At 37.3% G+C, this 17734-nt stretch overlaps 1 protein-coding gene across 4 annotated transcripts in view; it reads left to right on the forward strand.

Moving 5' to 3' along the window:
• Positions 1 to 17555, forward strand: part of HHIP (hedgehog interacting protein) — a 151429-nt gene extending 133874 nt beyond the window's left edge. The window contains exons 12-14 of one of the 4 annotated variants that reach the window (XM_069105455.1): positions 7853 to 8001; positions 10513 to 10641; positions 11572 to 17555. In XM_069105455.1, coding sequence (XP_068961556.1) covers positions 7853 to 8001; positions 10513 to 10641; positions 11572 to 11582 — 289 coding nt within the window. In that variant the 3' untranslated portion in view covers positions 11583 to 17555. Of the gene's footprint in view, positions 1 to 7852; positions 8002 to 10512 lie in introns of all 4 variants that reach the window. The other 3 variants (XR_011171895.1, XM_069105454.1, XM_069105457.1) reach the window with 3 other exon arrangements.
• The last annotated feature ends 179 nt before the right edge of the window (positions 17556 to 17734 follow it).

Raw genomic sequence — 17734 nt, forward strand, 5'->3', positions numbered from 1 at the left:
GAGTTCAGTTCCTTGAGCTCAAATACAAGATATATGAGTCTGGATAAATTAATGTCTCTCAGCCTCAGTTTCCTTATCTATAAAATGGAATCATACTAGCACCTACCTCCCAAAGTTATTGTAAGGATCAAAGGAAATACTTGGCAACCCTTAAGGAAGTCTTCTTCAATGAAATGTACTGAGCCAGATTGCCTTTGTAGAGTATGTTTATGAATTGCTTTCATCTGTAGAAATGATTGCATAGCTGCTCTTCTTTGTTTTCCTAGATGTCAGCCTATCTAAAGTGCTTGGCAAAACCTTAACTCTTTCTAGAAACCAACTGCTATCATTATTTTTATTAATTTCCATGATGGACCTCCCCATACTTGGCTAGACTAATCCTTTTCCTGTACTTTTGCTTGCTAGAACCTGCCAGAGCATATGTTCCATGATCTCCTACGTGCCTTGATGAAGCATCAGAGAAGGACATTAGTGGAAGACAAATATGTCTAAGAGGCCATGTGGCATGGGAGTTAAAGTGTTTAGGCTTAGAATTAGGGAGACCTGGGTTACAGCCCACCCCTAATAAGGAGAGCCTTATTAGCTTTGTGGTCGCAGACAAGTCAATTAACCTCAGTATGCCTCTGTCAACTCCACAGGATTTATCTACTAATTCTTCAGGATTTCATTTAGTCTGTGATCATTAACTAAATTTGCCAGGTCTCCTCGGGATCTATAATCTCAGTGACAAGAATAATCCCTCCAACCATACAGGTCTCAATTCTTCACAGTCTCTCCTGCCCAGCATCTGTCCATGTCTTCCCATAAACTCACCATAGGGGGCACACCTAATATGCTATAAACCTCCAACAAATTCTCTTCACTTAAAGGACATTATTAACCAAGTTCCCCAAACTGTGGAAGTCATGAATCCTTTAAGGATTCCCATTTACAAAGTTAAATATATAAACATGGATATTTATGGACTGATGAAAAGCTTTTTCAGATTTAAAAAAAAAAGGGCAGTTCAGAAGATCTTAGAGGTTACATTCCCATTATTCTTCTATGACAAATATAAGAGAATCTTCATCAGAACTATACTTAAACATATCTATTAATTAAACAAGAATTTTAAGTACCTACTGAGAGAAATCATTATTTCCCTCATATTTAATAACTGATTATTGTATTGGAACTAAGGCTTTTCCCCTTTTCTACTTCCTCATCCAGAAATCAACCAGTGTGGGAAATCTTTCTCAAAGATTTACCCAGGCCAAGATCTAATCAGACAGTAAAAGAAATTTGAAGTTTACAATTCCTGCTCATTGTGTTTACTCAGACAGGTCTGGGAGAATGTTGATTCTCCCCTTTGTCAGATAGGTGATAGAAAAATTGATAAGTCTCTTTGACTAAGATTTAGGTGATCCAAGTCACACACCCCAAAACACTCATTGTAATACAACCCACCCTCTCATTGTGATATTCATTCTCTCATTAATTGTTAACCAATCAGAGCTGACTGCCACCTTCATGAACACCTAGTCTTCCAAGGGCATATAAACTATGAGTCTACTACCATGAGGGGTCTTTGGTCTAAGAGAGACAACCAAATGACCATTCTTTTCAACATTCTGACTTTATCAACAAAAATGATTAAATTACCCAGAAACTATGTCTCTAGAACTTTTTAAATGTCACACAATTGAGTGTTTTATGCTAGGTATACAGATATATTCTTCAACTTGACATTTAAACCCTTCTCAATCTTTCTCCAGTCCACTTTTTCAAGCTGTTCAAACTTTTCCCTCAAAGGCTACAAATTCACGGATAAACAAATACAGGCTATACACAAAATAAATACAAATTGATGGGGCAAGTGGTCACTAAAACCAGGAGGATCCAGAAAAAGGGTTCTTGAAGGAAGTAGCCTTTCAGTTAAGCTTTGAAGGAAGCTAGGGAAGGGCTCCCAGAAGTGTGCATCAGGAGGGAGAGCATTTCAGGCTTAGCAGATGAGCAACACCACAGCATGTGGCGGGGGGGGGGGGGGGGGGGGGGGGGGGGGCATGCGGTGGTGGTGCAGTGGAAGGAGCACTGGGCTGGTAATCTACAAGACTCATCTTCCTGAGTTCAAATCTAGCCTCAGACACACTTACTAGCTGTGTGACCCTGAAAAAGTCATTTAACCCCGTTTGCTTCAGTTTCCTCATCTGGAAAATGAGCTTGAGAAGGAAGGGACAAACCGCTCCAGTATCTTTGTCAAGGAAACCCCAAATGGGATAATGTGGAGTCAGACATGACTGGACAACAAAGGTTCATTGGAAGAGATAACGAGGGATTTGTTTTTAGATATGCTTAGTTTGAGACATCTATGGAACACCTCGGTGGAGATGTCAAGCAAGTAGTTGGAGATGTGGCCCTGGAGCTCCAAATCAAAATGAGAACTGCAATGTGGATATGGCCATAGTCTACATAAAGATGAGAATTGAATCCATAGGAACTGATGAGATTCTGAAAGTGTAGGAAGAAAAGAGTATGGTGCCCAGGGTATACCCCTGGGGTATTCTCACTTATAGAAGGTAGGACTTGGGACATGAATCTGCAAAGAAGATCAAGAAGGTAGAGAAACCCAAAGGAGTAATGTCAGATACTCACAGAGAAGAGACTTGGGAAGGACAGAGGGGTCAACATATCAAGGAAGATCTCAAACTGTATTCCAGTAGGACACAAAGCCTCTTGAGATATTCAGCAGACAAAGAAAATATTTCAAATATTGTGCCACAGGGAGTAGAAGAAGGACCTCCCTGCTGCTCCAGTTTCCACCTTCCCCAATCCATGTAAAAAGGGGACTCTAAACAAACTTTAAAGCTGCAGAACCCAAAAATGACACAGAGAAACTAACCTCCCGCTGAGGAAAGCCCAGCAGGCTGGCAGGAATGTCCAGTGCAGAGCTCTGGGAGCTGAGCCCAGCCCATGCCAAGGCTTTAGCCCCAGGGCGGGCCTGACCAGCAGCAGGCCAGAGGGACTCCAGATCGGTAGCAGCTGTAGCTGTTTCCAGATTTATCAACACATAGATATGAAGGACAAAGTGAGAGGTCAGTGCAGTCTGAACTTTGGGACCCAGTAAGTGGGAGTGTGTGGCTTTTGCCCCCGGGGCGAGAAGCCGCTAAGACACCAGCAGAGCCAGCCAGCGCCATGTGGCAGCTTCAGCTCCTGGCCTGCAGAGTGTAGAGTGTAGGGAGACCAAGCACCAGTCTGAGGGGTAATCAATCTTGCTTTAACCTTCTTGGATCTGGATTGCAGTCTAGTGTGGAGGTCCTGGGGTGTGTGTCCAGCTTGCCAGAGCATGTGGAGACCTCAGAGAGGGCACCCATCTAATAACTCTGGCAGCCGAGAAAACCCCAGCGTTTGGGACGAAAACTCCCCTGTCTGGTGGCAGAGTCCTACTGCAGCAAAAAGCCCAGGGGTCAAGTGATTGAGGGGCGACATGACCAGGCAAAGGAAACAAAGCAGACAGAAGATTCCAACATTAGATTCCCATTTTGGAGACAAAAAGGGGCAAAGCATGGAACAGGAGGAAGACAGTGAAGTCAGAACTCCTGCACCAAAAGCTTCAAAGGAAAATAAAAGGTGGTTACAGGCCATAGAGGACCTTAAGAAGCAGATAACAGAAGTGGAGGAAAAATTGGGGAGAGAAATGAGAACGATGCAAGAAAATTAAGAAATGAGAGTCAACAGCTTGACTGAGGAAAATAATACCTTAAAAAACAGACTGACTCAAATGGCAAAAGAGGCTCAAAAAGGCAATGAGGAGAAGAATTCCTTAAAAAGCTGAATTTGCCAGATGGAAAAAGAATCTCAAAAGCTCAATGAGGAGAATCATTGCTTCAGAATTAGATTGGAGCAAATGGAAGCTAATGACTTTATGAGAAATCAAGATGCTGTTAAACAGATCCAAACAAATGAAAGAATAGAAGGCAATGTGAAATATCTCATGGGAAAAACCACTGACCTGGAAAATAGATCCAGGATAGATAATTTAAAAATTATTGGACTAACTGAAAGCCATGATCAAAGTAAGAACCTAGAAATTATCCTCCAGGAAGTTCTCAAAGAAAACCCTTTTCTTTGAGATGTTTTAAATGTTTCTGATGTTTTAGAACCAGAGGGCAAAATAGAGGTTGAAAGAATCCACCTATCACCTCCTGGAAAAGATCCCAAAAAAGAAAACTCCTAGGAATATTATAGCCAGGTTCTGGAATTCCCAGATTAAGGAGAGAATATTACAAGCAGCCAGGAAGAAACAATTTGAATATTGTGGAAACACAATCAGGATAACCCAGGATCTAGCAGCTTCTACACTGAGGGATTGAAGGGCTTGGAATATGATATTCCGGAGGTCTGGGATTAAAACCAAAAGTCACCTACCCAGCAAAACTGAGTATCATGTTTCAGGGGAAAATATGATCATTCAGTGACATTCTTGATTTCACAGCATTCTTGATGAAAAAAACAGAATTGAATAGAAAATTTGATATTCAATTACAAGAAGCATGAGAAGCTAAACAGGGAAAAGAAATCATAAGGAACTTATCAAAGTTGTACTATTAACATTCCCATATGGAAAAACAATAATTGTCACTTATGAAACTTTTCTTAGTAGTTGAAGGGAATAGAAATACACACACACACACACACACACATATATATGTCTCTATATGAGGGTATATGGGCATATGAATACATATGTGAATGTGTGTACATATGTTTACAGGTATACATAAATAGAGGGCACAGGACCAATTTAACAGGAAGGGATGATACTTAAAAGGTGAAATTAAGAGATGAGAGAGGAATATAATGAGAGGAGATGGGGAGAGACAGAATGGGGTAAACTATCTCATATAGAAGAGGCAAGGGAAAATGGTTACAATGGAGGGGAAGAATAGGAAGGCAAAAGGGAATGGTTCAGCCTTATTCCCATTGAATTTGGCTTGAGGAGGGAATGAAATACACACTAAATAGGGTATATCACCGTCCAGGAGAGTAGTGGGAAGGGGATTAGAGGGGGAATGATGGAAGGGAGGGAAGGCTGGGGGGAAGGGAAGTTGGAAGCACCCACTTTTGAAAAGGGATGGGATCAAAGTAGAGGACAGAACAAGTGGGAGGTGGGATAGGAGAGAGGGAGGGAAATATAATCAGTATTTTACAATGTATCTACTATGTTATTGTTTTGCATTAGCCACACATGTACCACCTATATTGAACTGCTTTTCTTCCCAGTAAGGGTGGGTGACAAGAAAGGAAGGGAATGAATCTGGAATTCAAAGTTTTAAAATCAAATATTTAAATATATATATATGTATACTATTATTAATACTATTTTGCATGTAATTGGGAAATAAGATATACATGCACTAGGGCTTAGAGATCCACTGGAAAAGTCAAAAGGGGGTATGAGAGAAAATATGGGAGAGAGCAGATTGGAGGAGGGGATATCCTGTGGGACTGCTATTTTGGGGCAGTGGGTAGGGGGAAAATGGGTAGAAAATTTGTAACTCAAAATCTGGCAGAAATGAATGATGTAAATCAGAAGTTAATAAAACATTTAAAAAATTTAATAAAAATATTGTGCCACATGACTAGTACTCTCTATTTGCCAATCCACACTTTCTAGTCCCCTTAGCATAATGGGTGCTTAATGCTTTTTCCACCCTGAAAGGAAGTTGCCTCTCTGAGGAGTCACAGAGAAAATGATCAGGAAGGACTTGAGAATGAAAATGTAATTAATGCTAGGGAATTCCTTAGGTACTTTTCATCTAGAGCTACCATTATAAAGGATCTTGGAGTCTGTGAGAGCATCAGATGTTTTTGAAAAGCATGCTAGAAATAGAATACCTTCCACAGAGATGTAGTGGACGTTAGGGGGAAGGGAAGAGCCCCATGGTCTTAAGCAATTTTGCAAATAATATAATCCCCTGAGCCGGTATAGAAATAGCCCAGAGGCATCGTTTAAATTCCATATTATTCTGAGTGCTATTATCGCTGCTGTTAATATTGCCACAGGAACATAAAAAAGTAACATGTCTTAAGGGAGCTGAGTTGGCCTGGTTTAATTGGCTTGCTTATCTCTGCACAGCTCTATAATTTACCTCTTGTGGGAGTTTTGACCTATAATTATCACCTTGTGTGTTTACTTTGTTATAGAACTCCAGGAGTCATAGCAACAGGGCTGGTCATCCTGGGGGTGGTCATTTGGGATAGTGATGAAAACTTCTTGTTTATATTAGTTAAATGAATGCTCCATTCTTACGAGAGTTGGGGGCCAGTTTGCAGGGACTGATAAGGGGGGTGTACTCATTTTTTTCCAAAGGTTAGGTAGCAGTCAGTAGTAAGAGATGATTCCAGTCTGAGTAAGAGAGAATGATTACATTTTATTTCAGCAACAATGAGGTCTTCTGTAAAAAAGTTTCTTCCTACAGTGCCTTGGTTTCATCCATAAAGATAGGCAATTGCTGAAAAATGAAAAAAAAAAGTCTACAACTTTGGAAATAACAATGCTCTTACCTACTTCCGCTATTCTTTTGCCTCTGTCATTATTATTAATCTTAACAATCATTAACTAGTATATATCCTGAATGATGGTAATGTGTGCTGTCATTCATAATAATTCATAATTATGTGGTATTAATATTAGCACCCATATAAAGTGTTGGGCTTGGCACCAGGAACAACTGGGTTTGGATTCAGCCTTTGAGGTGGCTGTGTCCCAGCAAGTCATTTAAGTGCCTAAGGCAGCTTGAAAGAACCTGTTAAGTCCTGAAAAGATTACAATCTGCTTTAGAGAAGGAAGTTCCCACACCAGGAGTTCATCCCACTCATGAAATCACAAATCCTCTATTCAAGAAGAGTCAACTAATATTATACCTATTATGATTAATACTGGGCTGCCTTTTAACGTAAATTTAATAATACATTATTAACATTGAATCAGGTTGGTATTTCCATTGCCTGTTTTATATGTTGGCTGATCATAGTTAAAATAATCATGCAGATTAGCAGAAACTTGATACCCAGTTGGGTTAAACCCACTGATGAGATTGAAAGAAATCAAATAACTTTAAAAAATAACAAATAAAAATTGAAATGACTAATTTATTCAACCATACAAGGCCCATTTCTACTTTTCATTTCTTATTTTATATATATGTATGTATGTATATATTATATATGTTGGCTTTTTGGAGGGGGAAGGCAGGGCATTTGGGGTTAAGTGATTTGCCCAAGGTCACACAGCTAGTAAGTGTTAAGTGTCTGAGGTCAGATTTGAACTCAGGTTCTCCTGACTCCAGGGCCAGTGCTCTATTCACTGTGCCACCTAGACACTCCTCTTATTATACATTAAGTGTGATGGTGACTGGTGAAAGTTTCACAAGGCACATATAAAATGTTTGTAGGCCTGAAGTTTTCTTTTTTCCTAATTTTCTCCAAATCTCAGTTTTAAGAAGTGAATTTGGCAGAACATTCTTGGCTACCAAATTTTAAAAAAGTATTAATATAATAGAAATATGCTGTTAGAATCATGAAAATTGAAGTTTCAAAATATAGATCCTTGAAATATTTATGGTATATTTTTCTAAATTCATACAGTTCAAAACAGATTTGTTTCTCCTTGCTGTTAAGCATATCTGTTTTTAATGAAAAGCTGTAAATCTTTGTTAATGGATCCCTAAAAACAAAATTTTCTCTAGAGAACAAAATTTTAAAAGTCATATTTTTTTTAAAGTTATGAAATCATTGGCTTTCTTTCCAAGACTAGCTTTTTAAAGGAAATATAAATTTAGCTTGTATTTGTGTGTTTATTTGTTTTCTGCAGACCTTTAATGCCTGAAGAATGCAGACCCACTGTTCAGCCTGTACAGCCCCTAACGTCAGAATGCTCTCGGCTTTGTAGAAATGGTTACTGCACACCTACAGGAAGATGTTGCTGTAGTCCAGGTTGGGAGGGTGACTTCTGCAGAATAGGTTAGTAGTTCACCATAACTGCAAGGGTTTGGAATAGGAATGGGGAGAAAGAGGTGGGTCTTGTGTGGGGAACAGGATTCTCGCAAACTTAATCATTCTACTCCAGTCATTTTTTCTAGAAACTTCTAAAGTTAAAATAGCAGTTGCCAATTTGCAGACGCTTTAAAGGACGCTCTTTTTCAAGGCTTAAAAAGAAAACTTTTCCCTTATTTTCATGGGCTGAAATTCTACATTTCTGTAAGCCAGCCTTATCTGTAATGAGAGGATTTATAGGGGATGGAATCTGACTTCAATGGCTTGTAATGTCTTTTCCATTACAAATTTTAAGATTTTACACACAAGCCAATTTCTGCTTCAAAAGGTAGGAAAGTCAATACACTATCCCAGCATAGTGGGCGGGTATATTTGCTCATTTCCTACCATTTGTTTTCCTTCCATTTAGAAAGAGAGCACAAGTTTGAGGAGGGAATGAAATACACACTAAATAGGGTGTCTCACCCTCCAGGAGAGTAGGGGGGAAGGGGATTAGAGGAGGAATGATGGAAGGGAGGGCAGGCTGGAGGAGAGGGAAGTTGGGAGCACCCACTTTTGAAAAGGGATGGGATCAAACAGAGAATAGAACAAGTGGGAGGTGGGATAGGAGGGAGGGAAATATAGTCAATCTTTTACAATATATCTACTATGTTATTGTTTTGCATTAGCTACACATGTACAACCTATACTGAACTGCTTATCTTCCCAGTAAGGGTGGGTGACAAGAGAAGAAGAGAATGAATCTGGAATTCAAAGTTTTAAAATCAAATATTCAAATATATATATATATATATATATGTATATATATATATATATATATATACTATTATTAATACTATTTTACATGTAATTGGGAAATAAGATATACAGGCACTGGTGCACAGAAATCCACCATGCCCTACTGGAAAAGTTGGAAGGGGGTATGGGAGAAGATATGGGAGAGAGCAGATTGGAGGAGGGGATAACCTGTGGGACTGCTATTTTGGGGCGGTGGGTAGGGGAAAAATGGGTAGAAAATTTGTAACTCAATATCTGGCAGAAATGAATGATGTAAATCAGAAGTTAATAAAGCATTTGAAAAAAAAAAGCACAAGTGTCACATCCCTCCATTGGCTCTTCCACAAACCTGTGCTTTCCCCAATCACTGTCACCAAGTGATACTTAACTTGGACTTGGGGGTTGCATAAAGAAGGTTCAAAAGATGTAGGTGAGCACCAGTGGTGTGAAATTGAGGGAAAATTCACAAATGTGATATCTTGTGATTTTATACATGAGAAAAGATACCTCTGGATAATTCTTCCTTCCTTCCATCATTTTATTTCTTTCTTTCTGGTCAAATTAATTTAATTTGGTTTTAAATTACATGCAAGAATAAATTAGCTAAAACTCAGAGATTTGCAGAAATGTATGCATTTGTGTTAGACTTGAAGTCATGTGTGACTTAGAAAAGAAAAACAAACTATTAGGGGAAAAGAAATCCAAATATTGAGGTTGAGTCTTGCCAACAAAAATAAAACTACTAATTTAAATTGGATTTTACTTTTATTTCAGATAGAAAGCTCATGAAATTTCCTATTACTCAAAACCTCTTTGAATGTCTTTTTTTATTTTAAAGATCCATTCTGTTACAGTCAATTTTAACCTAATGTTTAGAATTAGATAAAACTTTTAAAATAGATTATAAATGTAATGACTACTAATAAAAACAAATAATCAAATAGATGAGTTCAGTAAGGAATAAAATCTTGCATAATGCCTTAGCATATAACAAAGCAGAACAAATGACTTAATAAGAGAATAGGAAACAAAAAGTTTTGTTATGTGATTCAAAACAACTTTAAACTGACCACCATATTTCCCATTGTTTTCCTCTGTCAGAATCAATTTCAGTCCCTCCTGTAGTAATCAGTTCATATTAGGTGCCTGGTAAGATCTTTTGTTGCTGTTCCATTTTTCCTTCCCTATTTTATGTCATGTTAATAACTGTTAACCACCTCAAACTTTTTTTTCTTTTGAAACAAGAAGGAATAAATCCTAAATAAAAAATACCAAAACTCATGTGAATTTCAAAATTTTAATTAATAAATTCACCTAGTAAAGTTCATTGTTTTAGACTTTATATACAAAGCATACAACTTCTGTAGAAATAATGACTAAATAATATTTAAAAGATTGATATGCTGAACCAAGGAAGTATTTAACTGTTTCCTAACCAGGTTGCTAAGTAAGAGTAAACGGTAACAGCACTTTAAAGCTCCCATGCTCTATACTGAGATTGGGCCCATGAGTAACCCTTGTAGATTCAGCCTGGGCAAGGTAGAGAGATACAAAGCCTGAATCCCTAACAAAAAAAATTCAATAATTTCAAATCACAAGACCCCATTTGTATGTTTTTGAGACAATCTCCTATCAACAATGAGTTTTGATTACTCTCTTTCTACCTTCACAGAATTTGCTTTTCTTCTTTTTATTTTCCAGCAAAATGTGAACCAGCCTGTCGCCACGGAGGAGTTTGTGTTAGACCAAATAAGTGCCTATGTAAAAAAGGATACCTGGGACCTCAATGTGAACAAGTGGATAGAAACATCCGCAGAGTGACCAGGGCAGGTATTCTTGATCAGATCATTGACATGACATCCTATTTGCTGGATCTAACAAGTTACATTGTATAGTTTCGGGGACTTTTTGGATTCTCCTTCCTGATGGGCATTTATTTTTAATCCTGTCATTAAAAAAAAAAAAGAAACAATGAAAAGACTGTTATCCTGCTACAAATTCCTATGATTTCATTTCCTCATTTATTAATTTAAAAAATCATTTCCACAAACGTGCAAATATTGTGTGTGTATATATGCCATCTGTGTATGTGTGTGTATATATATATGTTATATATCATAATATATATATGGATATATGCACACACATGTATATACACACTCATCCATCCCCTACCCTCAACCCCACAAGTGTGGCTGCTTCCTGGTGGATTTTTTTTTAAACTACATTTCTTTTTATAGAGTAGTTAACATAGTGAATCCACTGTACACTGAGAAAGGACATTTTTTATGTCACCAGAATAGATTCTTTGACATCCCAGCCATTTTGTGTCTGTAATAACTAAGAACAAATTTTAAATGGAGTTTTGAAACATTACACTGTATAAACTGATGGATTTAATCCTCTTTTTTTTTTTAAAGTAACATTTTAAAATAGAGGGACTATATGATAAGATAATGTTTCAGAACTCCTTGATGCATTTCTAAATGGGCAACTTGATATAAAATTGTAATCTTTACCATCATCAATGTATTGCATTACAGAATGTTATTATACACTTACCTTTTTATTGGCATAGAAATCAGGTTACCCCAGCTTAATCTCAAGATTGTTTTCCAGTGTTTTGTAATTAAATTATATCAGCATATTTCAAAACCAATCATCCTAAAAGGTCTGTTTTTTATTGTATATTTTATTTAACAATAGGCACTGGGTTCATGTTACATATTTATATTATTTTATTTTATTTTTATAATATAGACATCACCTAGATGAAACCGCTTTACCATGTCCTGTAAATTACTAAAGTTACATTTTTCACCAACTTAATTGGAATGACGGGGAGTGAGAGAGCAAACACGCTCTTTAATGTGCTGTGGATCTAAGCTAGCCATGTATCCTTGGGTCAACATGTAATCATTCACGACGGGATGAAAAAAAGCAAGAAAACAGCCAGTCATTATAAAATTCCAGCATTAAACATTTGTAAAGTGCTTTTCACCATAGCAGGACTGCCCAGATTGTATGGGATTAGAACTGTGCTGATTTCACACTGCATGGAACTCTCCTGGAGAAGAGCTTGTCCTGAACCAATCTTGGAAAGCTCTTTACATAACGAAATCTTGCCAAATAGGACTTTTCATGTAAGTGTCCCTCCAGGATGCCATGGAAACCTTCACTTTGGTTAATGTATCAATAAATCTTCTGTAAATGTATTGTTCAGATTTTTAAAGAAACGAAATACTCTAATTTAAACCTGAGAAAGACATTTTCTGACTGATTGGCCTTTTGTTAATGGTTTTTAAGTGGCCAGTTTGCCACGTTTGGATTGTAATAACAGCTTAGGTTTCTTTGCACTACTGAAAAAAAAAATCTACTCATGATGAACATGTTCCCACCTTGGTGTTCCTATAAACACCTGTTCCTTCTGAGTCCTGGATACTGTATTGTAAATTAGGCAGCACAGACTGGCTTTTCAAATGTGCTCCATTTCTCACCTTTAGAAAAATAAGCCTTGATTGGGATAGAGAGGGGGTAGTGAAGGAGGAGGAGGGGAGAGTGAGGAACAGTTTCTTAGTAGGCGGTATTTCTCTGTTGTTTTAAAGTGAGAGCTCTGTAATTAAAGCCAGGGAGCATTTATAACTAGACCACAATGCAAAAGGATGCGTTAAGTCCACTGCATTTGTCTTCCATATATGATTGCTTCAGTTTCCAGTGACCTCGTGGCAAATGGAAATTGGTTGAGAAATCTTGGTCCAGTGCTTCGTGAACAATACCCTGCATTAAAAAGTGCATGCATAATTTTGCACGATTTAGATTCAATTGACAGTCTATTCAAAGAAGTCTTGGGATTAAATGAGCATGGAGACCAAATTGCCCTCTTACCCCAGAAAAGGGGTGGTCCCTGCTAGTCCCACTAACACTTCATTGGCCCAATGGTGTGACAAATCTTGCAATGAACCCTGCAGCGGCTTGCATCTGTAGGTTAAGAGCAGTCTTTTGTCTCCATTGCTTTCTCTTCCTAGCCCCTGTGCTAAATTCCATCACAAAAAAAAGTTTGACAATTAAGAAAATGTCCTGACAACCATTTTTTTGTAAATTGACCTTACCATCTAATCTTCCCCTAGTCAACGTGGGTGACATTAACAAAATGTGAACTTCTTGTGAATAAACCAGCTGTCTAAATCTGTCAAATCATGCAGTTTTATTACATGTTAAACTCTTCATAGTTTCTGTAAAAAAAACACTAGAGAATACCATATTTTCAGCAAAATCTGAACCGTTCAAACTTTCTTCTTACATATTTAACGTATTTCCAAAAAAGATCATTTGGCCAACCCATCTGTCAGTTAAATTTCCATTAAATGAAGGAAATTTCTTTTTCCAAAGTTGAAAAGAGTTCCAAGTAGCTTTAGAAATCCCCATAAGCCCCAGTTGTCACTACCTTGCTTGCTGTGGGTTTTCGGCATAGAAGATGAAACTCTAAAAGAAAGCCCTTGAGTCTCATGGACTTTAAACTGAAACACACTTCCAGGTCTCTGTCACCTCTTTTAGTCCATGGGGGAGGACATCTCAGTAACTAATTAGTGACCAAAACTTTAAACTTGCCACTCAGTTTTTTAAAATTCAGTGAAGAGCAGCTTTTCATACACATCTGTAGGAAATCTCAATTGGCTTATGTACGGTGGAAAGCAGGTAGGAGGTGCTTAAGAGGTATGTCCTGAAAGGTAATTCTTTTACCCCATATAAGTCAATCATCATTTAGCTCCAACAGATTGTGTTTTAAAATGGAAAGGAGGAAATATCTACAAATGAAGAAAAAAACTAATGAAAATCATTATATGTCAAACTCATTTTTTTCCCTGGTCATTAACTTAAACTCAAAATAAGTTTGACATGAGGATCTGGTTTTGAAGTTGCCCAATGTGGGAATAAAAAAGTGCCATACTTTTCTGCTATCCATTACTCTCCAAGCCTCTCACTCAGACAAAATTGCTAGTCTGTAAGAACTTTACCCTGAGCTAATATGATAATATTATATATACAATATGGTAATAAATGATGAGCACACTAGTTCTCATCACATGCATTTGAATGTATTATTTCCAATCACTTCTTTCCCACCTAAAAGATCAAAATTCATGGCAATAAGATGACTAACCTAATAATTATCCAGTACTTAAGTTATCTTTTTACACCATCTGTTCTCAATAATATTTATGGCATTGTCCAATGATCTGTCTACTCAGTCTTGTGGAATGCATATTAGTTTATGTATTTGTTCCATTAAGCCATGGGTCCTTAACCCTTTTTGTGTCATGGACCCCTTTTGGTGGACTAGTGAAGCCTACCAGTGCCTTCTTCAAATGATCTTTTTAAATGCATAAAATAAAATATAAAGAATTACAAAAGAAATCAGTTATATTGAAATCCAGTTACTAAAATAATTTTTAAAAACAAGTTCTCAGATCCCAGCTTATGAGCCCCTGAACTAGGACAACTTTTAAAAATTGAATTGATTTTCTTTTGTCTCAAACCAAAAGAGAAACCAACCCCAAAGTAGAAGTGAAGAGACCAGACCAATACCAGTGCACTATAGTCAACCTTTGGGCAAGAAATCAATTCAGTTGATAGTCATTGTGAGCCTATGCCGAAAGCTGCCAGTGATTTATTTCTTCTTCCCTTCTGTGCCTCCATTCATCTTTTCCTCACTATCTTCTCTGTTTTCCATCTCTAGTGGTTTAAACTGAATACACATTGTCTCACAACATCCATAGTTACAAAGTCTCAAATTCAAACATTTTCACTACAGGATATCCCACTGATATCAAATTCAACATTCCCAAATTAGACTCTTCATGATGAAGAATAGCAATCAAGTGTCAACCTAAAAGGCTAAACTGTTGTAGCCAATCAGGCTTGGGGAATGAAATGGAGTCTTCATGCCCCAGCTCAACTGGTCACTTCACCACAGATCCATATCCTCTAGGTCAAGGGCAGCAGTCTCAAATGTTCTACTTATATAGAGTCTAGGGGTTCAGATGGGGGGGCGAGCTACAGAAAGAAAAGTTAGCAGCTGTTTCCCCTGTCACACAGGAGTCAATTTTAAAGAACATTGTTCTAAGAGCAATGAGGAGAAGGAGATCAGAGCGTTTCCTTAGTAGGGACTTCATAGCTGCATTTGGGATTACACAAGCATCTGGGTGGGGGCAAAGGTAAGCACACACTCAAGTATATCAATGAACTCCTGTATTGATGATTAAAACCCCAGAAATCTGAGAGTGCTGTTCTGAATGCTTGTTAAGAATCTTCTCCTTAAATTAAGCAAGAGGGATAGGGAGAAATGAATGCACTTCATTTCAGTTTCTTCCTCTGCCTTTCACATACAAACTAGTCACACATGGCCTATTAGGCCATGAAAAGGGGTCATCATGCCTTCCAATAGCCCTCAAGTTCCTACAAGTGTGTTTCTTTCAAAGTTTTTCTCATGTGCCCTTAATGACTCACATAAGAATAGCTGTTTAAAAAAAGGTTTAGTCCAGGGTGTCCCTTGTCATCTTAACAGACATTCGAGGCGGAATATATCCAGTTATCAGACTCATGATTTTTAAAATTAAATTTCCCTTTTAAAATGTGTGAAATTGGCATATACCTATTTAGTCTCATTTCCCATAACTTTTAAAAAATAGATGTGTGAGATTGAGGATGTAGTGACAGGAAGATAGTCAAAGAAGAATGGTCCCATTTTATCAATGTAAAACCCTTAGTACCTACCATCTTTATCCGGGCAGAATCTTCATCAACTTCTGCCCCAAAGATGTGGCATCAGGCCTGTCATGAGTTGTGAAGGTTGGCATATGATGAAGTTGGCAATTAAATGCTAGTTTTTTCTTTGCATATGGGATAAGAATGATATAGCACTAAATTCCAAAATGTGTGTGTACATATATAGGCAGAGTATACATAAATAAGAGACAATATATAAACAATGAGCATTCTCACCTCCTTATAATATTTTTTCTTCAGGAAGCATAAACATCAAATTTGGAGTGGGGACAGTAATGAATTTTGTTATGACCCAGTATCAAATCTACCATTTTTTCCTGGGCCGAGGGTAAGAGTAGGAGGCTCAAAATGATGTATGTAAGAGGTAAAACTCTCTCTGCCAGTGGTGAACTACTCCCTGTATTTTTTCTCCTGTTCCATTTATGAGTAACCAGTCAGTAGTGCCCTGCTTTCAAAAGGAATGTCAGTCCAGTTTCTGCCATAAAATGCACTTTTTTATTTGGACACTCATGGAGGATGTCATTAATTCAACAGTTTTTAGTCATGCATTTCTTGGGATAAGTTGTGATTGTTACACAGTAGAACCCTTTGTAAGCCTATTTACTAGAGCCAGACCGACACCCAGATTATAGACTTCAATAGGTAATTATGTTTTAAGGGACAATTTGTCCTATGGGGTATTTCAAAGTCATGTGACAGGGGTAATTCTAATGGGATTCTACTGCATTTGTTTTTCTGTCAATATGACATTTGACTATTCAGCTATTAGGTTATTTTTTTTTTAAAGTAAACATCACAAAATGTGACAAGGATTAATAAGTATAAAAATGTGAGCATCACAATATCACATCAGTCTCCTGGCTTTCTCTATTTCTGATAAATTTGTTACACTATCACTTAATTATGGAATGATTGTTTCATAATTCTTCTATCATACTTCCTTACTTCTTTAACTTTCTTTTGGGTAAACACAGGTAGTGAGAATAGTCTCTCTGGACTCTTTTTCCCAGAAGCTATTGTTATCAATCCATGTTAACATCTTTGTCAGTAAAGGGCAGGCAGCTGTGGCAACAAACTGAGAAGGCAGATGCATGTTGATGGGATCGAGGTTCATACACTCGAGATTGTTGCAACTTTTATCTTTTTTTTTTTTGCAAAGAACCCAACAGTTTCATTAGTACAGTTTCTTCTTCTGTATTCCAAGTTTAACCAAGGAAAAACAGTGTGCATAATATTCCATAAAACAGCATTCATTCATTCAATAGATGTTTCTTAAGTGCCTACTATGGACGTGGCACTGGGCTAAGCCCAATAGGGGAGATAAAGAGGTGTAATATCATGGAGGCCCGGATCCCTATGCTCAAAAGTCCATTGGATGGACATTGGATGGAAAAGATGGAGAATATACATCCAACTATCTCCACTTTAGCTCTCTATCAGCATCCAGCAAGACTAGTACATACTGCATACAATACATCAGTGTGGATTTGTATGCGGACGCACACCCATGTATATGTATGTATTTATCTACCTGTACAAACACTATATATGTATACACACTATCTATGTAATATATATGTATAATGCATATAAATTCTAACAAGTATATTTGTGTTATCTGGAAAATGGAACAGTTGTATCTTGAAGTGGTAAATGCAGAGAACTGGTTTTATTATTGATCTGTGGATTTAATGATTTCTAGACCAAAAAAAAGGATGTTTAAGTGTATAATTTCTTTCCTTAATTTAATATATTTATGTAAATGCATGCCTGGAACTCTGGTTAGATTGGCGGTGGTGTTGTCCTTTAAACTGATAAAATGTATTAAACTTTATCTTATGAGCTAATGTACATGCGCTACTTTTAAATTATTTTTATTTCAGTAATTTAAAAACTATGGCAAAATGAATAATTTGAAGTGCATTAAAGTGTTTCATATTTACACCAACTTTATAAACAACCACTTTGAAAGTAGTCTACATCCAGTTTACTTCCTTACAATAATCCTTGCCTTTTGTAATGTTATTTTTTTTCATGCTCAAGCTTGGAAGTTTTATTCACAAAAATGTTTGCCAATGTTGAGAGCTGGTTTAGTGTTTAGGTAGAGTAGGTTGTGACCCAGATCATATGATTTTAA

Source organism: Petaurus breviceps, unplaced genomic scaffold (genome assembly GCF_028583685.1).
Source record: "Petaurus breviceps papuanus isolate PSGF00001 unplaced genomic scaffold, PetGlider_PUasm1.0 76, whole genome shotgun sequence".
In the NCBI taxonomy this organism is placed as follows: domain Eukaryota; kingdom Metazoa; phylum Chordata; class Mammalia; order Diprotodontia; family Petauridae; genus Petaurus; species Petaurus breviceps.